Source organism: Ochlerotatus camptorhynchus, unplaced genomic scaffold, assembly GCF_037179485.1.
Source record: "Ochlerotatus camptorhynchus isolate MF236.1 unplaced genomic scaffold, CSIRO-AGI_Acam_v1.1 ptg000084l, whole genome shotgun sequence".
NCBI classification, from domain to species: domain Eukaryota; kingdom Metazoa; phylum Arthropoda; class Insecta; order Diptera; family Culicidae; genus Ochlerotatus; species Ochlerotatus camptorhynchus.
This window is the reverse complement of record NW_027040574.1, coordinates 3,034,297-3,049,926: the sequence shown is the minus strand read 5'-3', so window position 1 is coordinate 3,049,926 and position 15,630 is coordinate 3,034,297. Positions and strand designations below refer to the sequence as shown.

Genomic DNA, 15,630 nt, shown 5'->3' with positions numbered 1-15,630 from the left:
ATTTATTAAAAATAGTAAAACAAGCGATTTACTGTTTCAACAGGGGTTTACAAACATGTTATAAAAAAAAATCACATATGATCGATGTCAGGACAATCGACGACCTTCTCAGCACTGTCTTGATTCTTCCCCCTCGGAAACTTTGAGCGAACGCTTGAAGGCTGAAATTAAAGACTTGTTGTTCCGTCTGCAAGCTTTAAGTTTCTCAATTTTTGAATCCGCATTTCACTAACACTGGTCTCACCCTTTTCGAAAGCTTCCTCGATTTCCGCTATATCAATCCCGAAGTTTTCATTCACAGTCTCTGAAATTGTAGCATCCTCGACTGATTCCGAAAGTACTGCCTGCGTACTGGTTTCGTCCACTTCAATAAACAGGTTTTGTAAATGATCCGGTGGCGATCCAGTTGTTAGGGAATCTCTCAGATGTGCAGGGGAGCTTTGTATCTGGTTCGCCCACAAAACGAAACTGGCATCCAAAGGCTTCACAAATCGATGCAGGTTCACTGTTTTCAATTTGGACACCAGCTTCATCAGGCTTTGATTAGCATCCGCTCCAAATCTGTCCTTTAAGTCACCGGCGGTTTGCCCCAGCGCCAATACCTGCTTTGCCCGGTCGTAATCCTTTGCACTGGTCAGCGAAGTAGAGTAAACAAGGACGGACATTTTGACCGTAAGTCCATTAAAACACTTCAAGAAGTCATCACTTAGATCTGAAAGTCGTAAGATGCTCCGTCTGTACTGCAGCAGGAAGAACCGATCCCTGTCCTCCCAAGACGGTTTTGTGATGGGACTCCATTCCACTCGCTCTTCACACCCTTCCTCGGCACGCTGGTACAATATTTCACGCTTCAGAATAGGGCTGTACGTAAGCCATAACTGTTTTTCAAATTGGTCTATATCGTTCGCCTGTACATGAAGCACCTCTAGTGGCCTGTCCTTCTTTTGTGCCCGGAATTCGCGTTCGTGAGCCTCGATGTGAAAATCGAAAATAAATATTTCTTTCTCAGGCTCACATCCTTCCATTCCGCCAGCAGAGCAATCATTTGCTGATGGACCGGCTTCGATATCTTCATCCAGATACTCCATGTCTTCGTAATTAATGTCGTTGTTACTGTTTTCACTTCCACTATTTGAACTTGTGGAACCATCATGCTGCCGCAGGCTGCTGTTGGACATTCCGAAATGCACAGCTGCAAAAGAAATCAAATTTATAGAACACACACCGATAATTACACCGAAAATTAGTGCACAATTTAAAAGAAACCACCGTACCGGTTGTTTTCCACGATGAAAATGAGATGGTTGCGTGTTTGTTTATCTGAAGCTGTCAGAACTGATAAGCTTTTGTGCTCATAAGGAGTGATGCCGGATTTTCGGAAAAAGTTTGGAAATAATAATTGCAATATTTTTAACATCCCGAGAAAGATGTTCGTTAAGTTTGCCCGTATATATTGTTCGATGTTAAGATAAACATTTTGTGATAAAATAGAATATATCTAACTAGTTTTTTGGACAATTAAAACAAATTTTTAAAGTTATTTTAAAATATCGAGATTATTTCAAATCGTAACACTGGCTGCAAGATCTTTAGGCGTTCCCCGACAGTTTTGCTCTCAGGCTCTGAACCATTTGGTGGATTATTTTAACTTTTGGTTAAAATTTGACAGATGGAAAGTTATCGATTAACCCTGCTATCCGAGCATGGTTATTTCTGACAGACAAGAAGTTAAATTTTGACAACAGTGGCTCGAAAACCGGTCAAGCGACAGCACAGGGATTTTCGAACATAGAAAATAACTTTCGAAATGTCACTTTTAACCACGAGTTAAATTTAACTCGGCAAATGGTTCACAGCCTCAGTTCATGAGTTTTGACGTTCCACTGAAATCTGCAATAAAAGTTAATCCGAGTTGGAGCTTACCGCTATAAATGAAATCGACAGTAAGCATGCATAAGGGCCTAACTGCGATGATCGATTCTCTTCATCGATTTTCCCTTTAAATTGCTACAGCTAAGGGAAGCAATGTTCTGAAATGTGTCCAATACGGTGCTGTAACTGGCTATCAAAAGCAACAGCAGCAAACGCACCGAGAAATGTTAATCCAAGCGAGTTATTATCGAAGAGAATCGATCATTGCAATCAAGCTCAGGGATGGGATGCGCTGTCAAATCGGCTTACTGGACATCCATCAATGAGATGTAAATATGTAAGCCTCAGTGATTTGTCATCTCTTTCGTTCTTCCACTGTTTAAACGGTTGAAGGAGTGTGACATCTAACTCCGTCATCAATTAAATCTGCAGGAGATCAAAAGAGGCAACAAATTTACTGAGCCTCACCTGTTTACGCTAATTGATTTTCCATGTGTGAATTTTGTTCGAAACATCAACAAACCATCGTTGCTTATGCCTTGTTGTTGTCGTTTGGAATAAGTTGTATACGAGGTAGGCGACGAGTGTTCGTATTTGACAGTCACCTCCCCCCCTTGATTAGGCCCTTTTATGAACGCTCACTGTCGACTAGTGAAAATATAAATACGCACGTTGAACGTATAGTCCGCGGTTGTTTATCTTTTTCTTCGCTATTACGCAGCTCCCGGTACGGGGTTTTGTCCGGAAGTTCGGTTATCAGATAACCTGTGTCCACCTACGCAGGGATGTCAACATGGACAACTCGGAAGTACGATGGTGAGGCAGTCATTTGTTCGGAGCAACGATTGTCCGCCGGGTACTCCGCTGGAAAAATTAGGATTCCAAGACTTGAGTTGGTCCTAAGATGCAACGACCGCCTGGAACGAAGTTGGGTTAACCAAGACTAGAAGCGGGACCGATAGTGACAAGAAACGCGCATTTAAAAAATTCAAAACTGCAATCAGTCCTATGGTCAATCCGATTAGATAATTCCTAGGAGTAATCGAGTCTTTATTGTATCTGGGAAATACAGTAACCAAGCAAACGGTGGCCTATCAATGTTTTGATTGTTCAACTGAACAAAATGAAAATAATCAAGCAATTATGCAAGAACAATAACGCCGATAAGCTGCAGGGTAAGTTGTAGACATTTCTAGCTATTCAGTGAATTTTGCCACACGTGAGTAATATGTTCATTTATTATCCTCGGCACAGTGTCGAGCACAGGGGGGTGGGAAAGGATCATTTGGCACTTTTATGGTGGGAATTGCCATGAAAATTAACAAAATGTGTGTTCAACGATGAAAGTTCAGCTGCTAACGATGATCGGGTCGACCACCTACTGTGACCACGTCAAATCTTAGTAAATACCATTGTTATGCAGTGGTTATCTTATCGAACTGGAGATAAGCTCGATTTTTCATCGATATTTTGCCGATTTTGCAGCCCAAGAGCATAATTCTATATATAAGTAGGACCAAATGCTTATCAAAACCTAGTCTTGCTTCAGCCTCAATAACGGTAGCACAACAGTCAACATGTTCAAACTCCTCCTGATCGTCGCTTTGGTGCCAGCCATCCTGGCCCAGACCCCAGTTCGCCAGTGTATGTATATTTGACGTGCCATTTTAGTATAACTCAGTTAACATCTACTGATCCACAGGTGCCAACGGAGCTGGTCTGCCCCAGTCGGTTGACATCAATGGATGCACGACGTCGCCCTGCCCGATCCAGAATGGTGCCCCCATCCAAGCCTTAGCCGTTGGAATCACCAGCCCGGTTGCCAGCAACGGAATGGAAGCCTACATCGTGATCCGCTTGGCCGGTCTGCAGATTCCCTTCCCAATGCCAGATGGTCTGGAGGATGCCTGCGCTATGGGAACCGCACCCGGAACTTGCCCGATTTCGGTCGGACAGGTCTTCGACTACAACCTGAATCACGGAGGCATGGCTCTGACGCTGACCGGTGTAACCGTGCAGGTTGAGGTCGGTCTGCGTGCCGACGACAACAGCTTGATCGGTTGTCTGGAATTCGATGCTACCATTGTTTAATAAACGAGTTAAAATTTAAGAAAACTGTGTGGTTTTTCATGTGCAAGACTTCCATCGAACGTAGGAGGAAAATTGACAGCAAGTTTAGAGCTTTACTTTCCTTGGAACAGCCAGGGCTTCAGCCTAGTCAAGCAACGGCTAACGAAAAAAAAAACGAAGCTGTGTTTTTTCTCATCTTTCTTTGCTCACTTCCCTTCAATGGAAGTAACGACGATTTTCGAGTTTAAACGATTTGGCTTTCAATTCCTTTCACGGACACTATGTCACCTACTCTTTTAGTTTATGTAATATGCGTTATGCCCCGTTTTCGTTATTTTTTTTAGATAATGTGCCTCGTGAAAGACTAATCAAAGTCGTCCGCTGTGCCGAAGCTTGAAAGAAACACGAATGAAGCCGATTCAGATGCTCGAATGATGCAAAGCTAATCGACTTCAACAGAAAAAGAAAAGAAAACTAGCAGTTTCTTCGTCGCATACACGGCCAATGAAATCAGCTCAAATTTGAGTTTAGTTTACTCATGAATCGCAAAAAGTGCAGGAAATCAGTGATCAGTAAATTTGCCTCATGTTTTTCAGGTTTTTCTAGGGAAAAATTCCCAAATATGAGATTGGATTCTTTCAGGCTATTGGTACTATTTCAAGACTGAAGGCCCAATCACAATGACAGCGGGAGCGGAATGGCAGCGGAAAAGCACAATATGAGTAAACCTACTTGTTGGCTTGAAAACTAGTTAGAATCAACTCAACTTCGGTTAGGCATCTTGATGTCATTTGTGACAACTGTCAAACTTTCCGTTTCCGTTCCGCTTCCGCCCACATTGCGTTTGGGCTTTGAGTAAAATTGTCGTCAAAGAACAGGAAAACAAAATTACTCATCTCTGAGTTCCAGAATTTTTTGCAATTATGAGTAAACTGAACTCAAATTTGGGTATGTGTATATTTCTTCGTTTGAAACTGATATTGTGACGGCCTGGCTGTCACACTATGTGTTATCAAAAAATTCCCACCTAGTGAACTTGAAGATAAGAAGCAGAGGTGAGGCTCGCATAACCGGAGTAAAGTGGTTCGCAAACCAAGATATACTCATCAATGTTTTTAGAATAAATTGATTATCTTTGCTAATGCACTGACGGGTTGCATGTAGCCTGGCTAAAATACACGTGTTGGTTGAGGATATCAAAATACTTGCTTGCGTTGGTTCATCTCATTCGATCCAACTCTTTCAACGATATCGATTTCGCCAACAAAAAATAGCTTCTATTAGAAGTTTCTCAGAAAAACTTACCAGCTTGCTTTTTCGCTTGACCGTTGCTGCGATCCTCTTACCAGAGTGTAAAATAATTGACTGCTTAGGCAGCCACTCACGAAGGGGCGACTCACACCGCTTGCCTTCGCTCATACAACACACAACATGTAATTGAGGCATTTTTCCATAGCAAATGTACGCTCAGTCATTCAAAACAAGCATTGTGTACCATCACCGAAGAATAAACGTGCTGACTGAGTGCTCTGCTGTCAGTGACTCGTTTGCTTCCCAATCATTCAGACTCTCATGAGGCAGTGAATCATGAGGCGGATGACTGTTCATATTCATATCAAAATGACTCATTGAACCTGACTGTCTTGCACACTGCCTCTATCTGAAAAGCAAATTTGGTACATTCGGATCATCAAAGTCTGGAATCAATCTCGGGAACTGCTTGGATGGTCGTCAAGAACGTCTCGATTATGTCAGGCAAGTCTGGAATCCAAGCCAAGAAAGATTCGAATCTCCGACTGGAACGTATAGAATTCCCTTTCGGGAAAGTTTGGAAACTCCGTCGGTAACGTCTGAAATCATCTTCGGGAAACGTTTCAAATCTAAGTCAAGAACGTATGGAATCCACGCCGGGAACGCATCTGGAATCTTCGTCTGGAACGTTTCGAACCTCATCAGATACGTCCGGAACTCAAATAAGGAACGTTTTGAATCTTCGTCTGGAACGTCTTAAATTCCCATGGACATTGTTTGGAATTCTATTGCAACCACCTTCGGAAACGACTGGATTCTCCTTCGGGAATCCCCATCGTGAACGTCTGGAATAATCTTCTGGAACTTCTGGAATCTCCGTCGTGAATAATGGAATCATTTGTGTTGGGAGCTTCTCGAATCTAAGTCCAGCACATCTGGCATCCAAGTCGAGAACGTCTGGAATTCTCGTCGAAATCGTCTGGAAATGTCAGTTTGGAAACACCATCGGGAGCGTCTGAAATCTCAGTCGGGATCGTTAAGAATCTAAATCCGGCACGTCTGTAATTCAGGTCGAAAACATTTGGAATCCCACTCGGGATCGTCTGAAATCATCTTCGGGAACTTCTCGAATCTAAGTCGAGAAAGTTTGGAATCTGCTCCGGGAACGTCTGGAATAATCTTCTGAAATTCCCATCGAAAACGTTCAGAATTCTATCCCGTGTATTTAGAACCACCGTTGGAACGTCTGGATTTTCCATCGGGAAGCTAGCTTAGAGTGTAGAGCTCGCGTTTAGATCGTTTGGAATCTCCGTCAGGATCGTTTGTTAGATTTAAGATATTAATAATGTATAGTGAAAATGATAACTTGGCTCTGTAAAGTTTATTCGATTGAGCCTGTACAAATAAAGTAATAAAAACAAAAAAACAAAACAAAAGGATCGTTTGGAAGTACCTTCAGGGCCGTCTGACATTTCTGTCATAAACGTCTGGAATCATCTTCGGGAACTTCTGGAATCTCAATCGTGGACATCTAGAAGCATCTCCGTTGGGAGCGTCTCCAATCTAAGTTCAGCACGTCTGGCACTCAAGTCGGGAGCTTCTAAAATTCCCGTCGAAATCGCTGGGAAATGTCAGTTTGGAAGCACCATCGGGAACGCCTGAAATCTCCGTCGAGAACGTCATGAATCTAAATCGGGCACGTCTGTAATTCAGGTCGGGAAAGTTTGGAATCCCAGTCGGTAAAGTCTTAAATCTTCGAGAACGTCTTGAATCCATGTAGGGAATGATTCCAATCTCAGGAATTCCTGTCGAAAACATTTGGAATCTCCATTGGATGCATCTAGAAGCATCTTCGTCGGGAACGTCTGAAAACTTCGTCGGGAACCTCTGGAGTCATTTGGAATCTTCGCCGGGAACGTCAGAAAATTTTTTGGAATATCTTGAATCTAAATAGAGCACGTTTCTAATCCAAGTGGGGAACTTTTCGAATCACTGTCTAGAACGTCTGCAATTCCTGTCGAAAACGTTTGGAATCTCGATCGGGTGCGTCTAGAAGCAACCTTCGTCGGGAACGTCTGGGATCATCTGGTATCTCCATCTGAAATGTCTTGATCTTCAGGAGAGTATGTCTGGACTTCAAGGTGAGATCGTCTCGATTATCCGCCGTGAACTTCTAGAATCATCATTGGGATGATGGAGCGTCTGAATCTCTGTCGGGATCGTCTCGAAGCTAAGTTGAGTACGTCTGGAATTCAATTCAAGAACGTCTGGAATACTAGTCGAAATCGTTGGGAATCTCCTTCGGGAACGTTTGGAAGTAATTTCGGGAATCATCTTCGAGATGTTCGGGAATGTCCGTTGGAAACGTCTTGATTCTAAACCGAGCAACTTCCATAAAGTTCTGGGAACTTCCATAAAGTTCTGGGAACTTCCATAAAGTTCTGGGAACTTCCATAAAGTTCTGGGAACTTCCATAAAGTTCTGAGAACTTCCATAAAGTACTGGGAACTTCCATAAATTTCTGGGAACTTCAATAAAGTTCTGGAAACTTTCATAAAGTTCTGAGATCTTCCATAAAGTTCTGGGAACTTCCATAAAGTTCTGGGAACTTCCATAAAATTCTGAGAACTTCCATAAAGTTCTGGGAACTTCCACAAAATTCTGGGAACTTCCACAAAATGCTTGGAACTTCCATAAAGTTCTGAGAACTGCCATAAAGTTCTGAGATCTTCCATAAAGTTCTGAGAACTTCCATAAAGTTCTTAGATCTCCCATAAAGTTCTGAGAACTTCCGTAAAGTTCTGATAACTTCCATAAAATTCTGAGAACTTCCATAAAGTTCTGAGAACTTCCATAAAGTTTTGAGAACTTCCATAAAGTTCTGAGAACTTTTATAAAGTTCTGAGAACTTCCATAAAGTTCTGGGAACTTCCATAAAGTTCTGAGAACTTCCATAAAGTTCTGGGAACTTCCATAAAGTTCCGGGAACTTCCATAAAATTCCGGGAACTTCCATAAAGTTCTGGGAACTTCCACAACATTCTGGGAACTTCCACAAAATGCTGGGAACTTCCATAAAGTTCTGGGAACTTCCATAAAGTTCTGAGAACTTCCATAAAGTTCAAAGAACTTCCATAAATTCTGGGAACTTGCATGAAATTCTGGAAACTTCCATAAAGTTCTAGAAACTTCCATAAAGTTCTAGAAACTTCCATTAAGTTCTGAGAATTTCCATAAAGTTCTGAGAACTTCCATAAAGTTCTGAGAACTTCCATAAAGTTCTGGGAACTTCCATAAACTTCTGAGAATTTCCATAAAGTTCTGAGAACTTCCATAAAGTTCTTAGAACTTCCATAAAGTTCTGAGAACTTCCATAAAGTTCTGAGAACTTCCATAAAGTTCTGAGAACTTCCATAAAGTTCTGAGAACTTCCATAAAGTTCTGAGAACTTCCATAAAGTTCTGAGAACTTCCATAAAGTTCTGAGAACTTCCATAAAGTTATGAGAACTTCCTTAAAGATCTGAGAACTTCCATAAAGTTCTGAGAACTTCCATAAAGTTCTGAGAAATTCCATAAAGTTCTGAGAACTTTCATAACGTTTTGAGAACTTCCATAAAGTTCTGAGAACTTCCATAAAGTTCTGAGATCTTCCATAAAGTTCAGAGAACTTCCATAAAGTTCTAGAAACTTCCATAAAGTTCTAGAAACTTCCATAAAGTTATGGGAACTTCCATAAAGTTCTGAGAACTTCCATAAAGTTCTGAGAACTTCCATAAAGTTCTGAGAACTTCCATAAAGTTCTGAGAACTTCCATAAAGTTCTGAGAACTTCCATAAAGTTCTGAGAAGTTCCATAAAGTTCTGAGAACTTCCATAAAGTTCTGAGGACTTCCATAAAGTTCTGAGAACTTCCATAAAGTTCTGAGAACTTCCATAAAGTTCTGAGAACTTCCATAAAGTTCTGAAAACTTCCATAAAGTTCTGAGAACTTCCATAAAGTTCTGAGAACTTCCATAAAGTTCTGAGAACTTCCATAAAGTTCTGAGAACTTCCATAAAGTTCTGAGAACTTCCATAAAGTTCTGAGAACTTCCATAAAGTTCTGAGAACTTCCATAAAGTTCTGAGAACTTCCATAAAGTTCTGAGAACTTCCATAAAGTTCTGAGAACTTCCATAAAGTTCTGAGAACTTTCATAAAGTTCTGAGAACTTCCATAAAGTTCTGAGAACTTCCATAAAGTTCTGAGAACTTCCATAAAGTTCTTAGAACTTCCATAAAGTTCTGAGAACTTCCATAAAGTTCTGAGAACTTCCATAAAGTTCTGAGAACTTCCATAAAGTTCTGAGAACTTCCATAAAGTTCTGAGAACTTCCATAAAGTTCTGAGAACTTCCATAAAGTTCTGAGAACTTCCATAAAGTTCTGAGAACTTCCATAAAATTCTGAGAACTTCCATAAAGTTCTGGGAACTTCCATACAGTTCTGAAAACTTCCATAGAGTACTGGAAACTTCCATAAAGTTCTGGGAACTTCCATAAAGTTCTGGGAACTTAATTAAATTTCTGGGAACTCCCATCAAATTCTGGGAACTTCCATAAACTTCTGGGAATTTCCATAAATCTCTTGGAAATTCCATTTGAATTCCACTTAAATTTGACAGTTCGGAAATAAATTAAGATTTTCGAAAATCGCTCTGTTGTTGATCGGTTAATTTTCGAGAAGGAACTAAGTCTAAGTTATTTGAAAATTTTCCTTATGTCAAATTTAATTTTTCTAAAATATTCCGTTCAATATGGCTCATTTAAAGAGTCATAACGAGGACATTATTTGATCTTAGTGAGCAACATGTATAACGGCCACTTGTTTACCACCGAGCTCGAGTTGAGCTCCACACTGACTCTTCTCTCAGGTTTACCGCTAGTTTTGAACTAAGATAACAGACCGAGAATCACTAGATATTAAAGTGAAATTTGATAAGCTGATTAAGGGGCACGGAAATATTTTCGCTAAACTGTGTTTACATCCTAGAGTTGAAGAGATACGGCTGAACTACTATTGAAATTTGTTTACCAACAATCCCAGACATTTCCGCTCGCTATGCAAGATCGGGGAAGATTTTTGCACGCATACCAGCACACATGTTTTCAATTATTTCGCAAGATTCCAAAACGTGTCAAGTGATTTAAAGTTTCTTTATTATGTTTATGTTATGGCGATAAACTAACCGCTGCATGCTGCTGCAGAATATGTTGTCTGTGGAGTTTCGCGGGCGTGGATATAAAAGCGACCGCGCAAGCGAACCGAATTATTAGAAGTTAACGACTCGTATAAGTCAGATCCAAGTACTAAACCAAAATGTTCAAGTTCTTCATCGTTGCCGCTCTGGTACCAGCCATGGCCATGGCTTCCGTCAGCTTCAGTGCCTGTAAGTTATCTGTTAGTCGTTTCCATGGTGGCTTAGCAATGATTGCTTTGATTATCCTTCAGGTACGAACGGAGCTCCAACGCCAACCAGCCTCACCGTGAACAACTGCGCTGGACGCGTATGCACCCTGGTTTCCGGACAGCCGCTGTATGCCGTGGCCAGTGGAATCGTCTGCCCGTATGGAAGCAGCTTTGCTACCGCTAGCGTTGTGGCCCGTATTGCCAGTGTAGGGCCTGCTTACCCAGTCCCAATTTACAACACTGGTGGAATTGTCGGTGGAGGTCCCGTTGTTGCCAGAGTCCCATTCAGCTATGTTTTGAGTGAAAAGTCCCTGATAGTTCCGACTCGTGGCATCCCGGTCGAGGTGGAGGTTGATCTGACTGGCGACCGTGGCGTCAAACTGGGCTGTGTCCGTTTTAATGCGGTAATCCAGTAAATTTGGGAGGTTATTTATAATTGATTCGAGTGAAACGCAGTAGAAAACATATGTATGCCCAGATGTGTATTGCGTTCAATAAAATTAATTGATTTTTGAATTTAGTTTTTGGAAATGAATCTAAAGGCCCAAGCGCAATGACAGCGGAAGCGGAACGGCAACGGCAGCGGAAAAGCCCGATCTGAGTAAGCCAACTTGTCGGATTGAAAACTTGTTGAAACAGGTTGAAACCAAATCGACTTCGGTTAGGCATCTTGATGTCATTTGTGACAACTGTCAAACTTTCCGTTTCCGTTCCGCTTCCGTCCACATTGCGTTTGGGCCTTAAGTAATTCAATATTCCATGCATTTTGGAGCAAAATCACTAAAAGCACACACCTACTTTGCAAGATAATAGCGAACAGAAATTACCTACTCACCAGGGATGCCAGGTGATTTTATTGAAAGTCTGCGATATTTTTTTTAAAAGTTTGACCAAACATGACTGATATTTACTTATAAAACCAGTTGGTGAAATACCCCGTTTTCACTGCAGCCTGTATTAAGTGCGATTGGGCTGATAGCGGATCACTTTTTAAAGTTCTACCTGTGCCACTTTATGCTTAGTTCGTATTTTGGAGGTTCATAAAAATTTCAATTTCTACAAAAGGGATATCAATGGCATTTAAATTAGTACAGACATCATTCACTGGTTGGGACGCAACCTCATCCCATGTACCGCATGTCATTCGCTCATTGTGATGGTTTTTCAGATGTCAATCCTCGTGTCAATCAAAACATTTTCATGCTATACGAAGGGGTGAGACACTCTTTACTCTGAGTTGATTTTCTGCAGCGAATAACTCGCGAGTAACTCAAAATTGAATCGACGTTCATCGATTTTTCTGTCTGTTTACCTAACGGCTTACTCCGTTTACCACCTTCACATATTAGGCGTTTATAATATATAATTCTCGCGACACTTTTCAATAGGCGATCCACAGAGAAGGCCGATGAAGATAATCGATCAATGTAGATAGGGATTCTCCTAATCGACTCCTTTCTCTCTAGATTTCTCTTTGGATCGCCACGACCTTCTAAAGATATTTCCGGATATTTTCGATGCACAAATCGATGGAAAAATTGTTTTAGCCGAGTTATTTACGCAAGAGAGAGTTCATGAAGAGAATCGATCAGTGTAGATTGGTCTATTTGATATCGGAGTAGGTAATCTGAATGACACGACGAGAGCGGGATGCTCAGCATCTAGACCGATCAGCATTTGTTTCAATCATACTTATCCATATAAATTCAAAAAAGGATTATTTTTGTTTTAATAAGCCACTTTTCAACTGCAACTATTGTAAACATAACAATATTCTGTTATTAAGCCAACAATAGTTAATTTTATTTAGCATTTATTTGCTGTGTCCATTCCCCGGGCCATGAATGCCTAAATAACTACCAACCATTCCCTCGTTTTCACCCAGACAAAAATGTAAACAATAACAAAACTTTTCTCGTTTGATTCAGCTCTTTTCCGCGTTCCACGTAAGTATTGTTTTTAATTGTGAATTTCGGGAAATAAGTGCAAAATTTCCGAAAATCTTGAGACTTGAGGTAAGTAAGTATTCAACAGTTCGAGTTGTAGTTGCTAAATATAATAAATTATTCTGTTTTTTCCTTGATTTTTTCGTCGATCTTGTTTTTTGTACTGAGTACCAATGCTCCCGACGCCATGAAGGCAGCTCCCACTCCTGGACCCTACATATTGACCCATCAACTAATGAGCCGGGGACCAACGGCTTAAGTTCCCTTCCGAAGGAAAAAAAAAAACAATAACAAAACAAAACATAAAAAAATGGCCATATTATTTTTGAATCAATAAACATATTTTTATTTCTACTGCGTGAATTTTCAGACTTCATAAAATAAATATGATTTAATCAACAAGAAATCTCTTTTAAAAACAAACGTATTTTTGTTGTTAACCCAGCTGCCAAATTTGACAGCTTCGAAAAGATTTTCTTTTTGATTTAACAATCCATGGGTTTTGAGGAACAAAAATACTGGATTGTTGAAACAATAATGATTGCTTTTTGCAGCCAAAACAAAATGAAATTCTTATTGAATTTACGTTAAATATTATAACGTTTAAAATATTTTTTCTGCGTGTAGGACTACGTCTTTTGGGAAGGGTGCCAGTTCAGAGAAATGGGAAGAAAATTGGTCAGACTTTAATGCTACTAACTTGGCCAATAATCAATGAATTTTGATGATTTGAATGGTGATCGATTCACCAGCGTTATAAGATTTGTGTGGTATGTCACACATTATAATTGTTAAATATTTAAATATTTAACAATGAAGAAATATGGAAATATTCCAATTTCCCATAAATTTTCTTTGACCGCAAGGTGCTCACCCCTAACACAGCCATCAGAAAGTTGATACCTAACGACACAAGCCGAAACAGCACAATCATTGAACGTTGCACTAGGAATAGGCGTTTTGAAAAAAAAAAATCGATGTTCCCTACGCGATTCCAAAACAGAATATAAAATCGATTCTCGGAAATATCGAAAGAAAAAATATCGTACAAATAGTGAAAATAGTTAAACAATTGAGAAATTTAACAAACAAAATAGGAATATTTCACGAACTAATCAGATGAGCGGACGGATGGACGCTTTCTGGCAAGATGGTCGATCTGATCGGAGCTCGGTGAAAACTGATTGGAATAGTGGAAGAGATAGAGCAGCTGATTTTTTTTTCTACAAAAAAGTATGCCAAATCGCTTCCTTTATCATCATTCGCTGCCAGACTGTTGAGCAGTTCAGTCGACCTTTATTCTCTCTCGTTTCGTTCGTTCGTTCATTCGCAAATCATTAGCTCCGCGTTGTGTAGTGACGCTCTCGCTGACCCAGCCATGGGTAAGAAATCGCGCGGTAACGCGAGTGCCGGATTACCGGGAAAACAGCCTCTCCCAGGAGACGGCGCTACCACCGAACCAGCCCAGAAGAAGCAGAAGAAAACCCCATTGCCCGTCCCGACGGGCGTTGCGGACCCGCAGCCGGGGCCTCCCGGAACTAAACGACACAGACCTGAAGACAGCAGCGCCACCACATCGGCAACAAAAAAGCTGCTGAGCAACAATCCGTTCTCCGCCCTGCAGAACGGAGCCCAGCCGCAGTCGGACCCTGAGACGGTGCCGAAAAAAGTGAAGCTGCCACCTTTCTATGTGAAGGGCTTCCCTCCCGGGCTATGGGAGCAGCTGGATTACTACATTAAAGAGGGCCTTCGTTGCACCATTCAACGGTGCACGGAAGGCTACAAACTGATGGTCCGGGCCGAAAAACACTACAACGTAGTCCAGGCTCTCTTGGACAGGATGAAGCTCAAGCCGATCGAAATCCACAAGATGACCCGCAGCAAGGCCATCAAGTATCGTGACCAGCTCTACCTGGTCCATCTGGAGAAGAACTCCACAACCGTGAAGGATCTCCAGACGACACGCACACTGTTCCACATCGTAGTGAAGTGGGAGCGGTATAAGCCGACCCACCGTGGCGTCACTCAGTGCTCGAACTGCCTATTGTTCGGACATGGCACCAGGAACTGCCGCATGGCCAGCCGCTGCATCAAATGCGGCAACAACCACAAGATCGACGACTGCGACAGCATCGAGGAAGCCGCTCCCACATGCGCCAACTGCGGTGCCGCCCACAAGGCCACGAGTAAGGCCTGTCCGAAGCGGGCCGAATACGCCGAAATCCGGAAAAAGGCCTCGTCCAACAACCAGCCCGGTCGCAAGAAGGTTCCAGAAAACAACGCCCAGAACTTTCCTCCGTTATCACCGGTCCAACCACGGCCAATTCCAGTGTTGCCGCCGCTCCCGCTCAACCAACAGTTGGCTGCTGCCCAGTCGGCTGCCGCTGCAGTACCCGGTCAAGCCTCCGGGCCATCGACGGATCCCCCTGCTCCGGGATTGGCCGGTACAACCGGCAAAGCTTCAGACGATTCTCCGCTGTCAACGGATGAGATCGTCACACTGTTGGCCCAGGCCATCATCATCAAGCACACCTGCGCTACAAGAACACAACAGCTCCAAGCTATCATCTCCTTCGTCGCTAATTATGGACCGTGAAGCCATAAAGATCGCCAACTGGAACGCTCGCTCCGTAGGGGCGAAAAACATTGAGCTTGCAGACTTCCTCCGCAAGCACGACATCAACGTGGGCCTTCTCACCGAGACCCACCTCAAGACCAGTGACAGCTTCTGGCTACCCGACCACAGCATTGTCCGGCTTGATCGCACCAGCTCCAGGGGGGGCGGTGTCGCGGTCATCATCAAGAAAGGCATCAAGTACTGCACCCTACCCCACTACCGCACTTCCATCATCGAGGCCGTCGGCGTTGAGGTGGAAACATCGACCGGAAACGTCCGGTTCATCGCCGTCTACTGCCCCCGCCAATGTACCGTTAGCAATGGTACAGCACAGCAGTTCAAGAACGACCTTGCCATCATAACCCGCACCAATGCCCGCTTCGTAATCGGAGGGGACCTGAACGCCCGGCACGAGGCCTGGTGGAACTACC

General features: G+C 42.3%; 2 protein-coding genes across 2 annotated transcripts; both read left to right on the top strand.

Moving 5' to 3' along the window:
- Positions 1-3,400: 3,400 nt before the first annotated feature.
- Positions 3,401-3,987, top strand: LOC135698261 (NPC intracellular cholesterol transporter 2-like). Its single transcript, XM_065218152.1, has 2 exons — positions 3,401-3,516; positions 3,575-3,987. Exons 1-2 carry the CDS (start codon positions 3,450-3,452, stop codon positions 3,961-3,963), a joined length of 456 nt encoding a protein of 151 aa, XP_065074224.1. The 5' UTR covers positions 3,401-3,449; the 3' UTR covers positions 3,964-3,987.
- A 6,559-nt stretch (positions 3,988-10,546) lies between these two features.
- On the top strand, positions 10,547-11,052 carry LOC135698260 (uncharacterized). The gene is made up of 2 exons (XM_065218151.1): positions 10,547-10,616; positions 10,679-11,052. Exons 1-2 carry the CDS (start codon positions 10,547-10,549, stop codon positions 11,050-11,052), a joined length of 444 nt encoding a protein of 147 aa, XP_065074223.1.
- The last annotated feature ends 4,578 nt before the right edge of the window (positions 11,053-15,630 follow it).

Excerpts from the sequence above, each read along its gene's own strand:
- LOC135698261 (XM_065218152.1), top strand. The coding sequence starts at position 3,450 with ATGTTCAAACTCCTCCTGATCGTCGCTTTGGTGCCAGCCATCCTGGCC. Across the intron at positions 3,517-3,574 it reads CCAGACCCCAGTTCGCCAGT|GTGCCAACGGAGCTGGTCTG; the intron begins GTATGTATATTT and ends ACTGATCCACAG.
- LOC135698260 (XM_065218151.1), top strand. The coding sequence starts at position 10,547 with ATGTTCAAGTTCTTCATCGTTGCCGCTCTGGTACCAGCCATGGCCATG. Across the intron at positions 10,617-10,678 it reads TTCCGTCAGCTTCAGTGCCT|GTACGAACGGAGCTCCAACG; the intron begins GTAAGTTATCTG and ends ATTATCCTTCAG.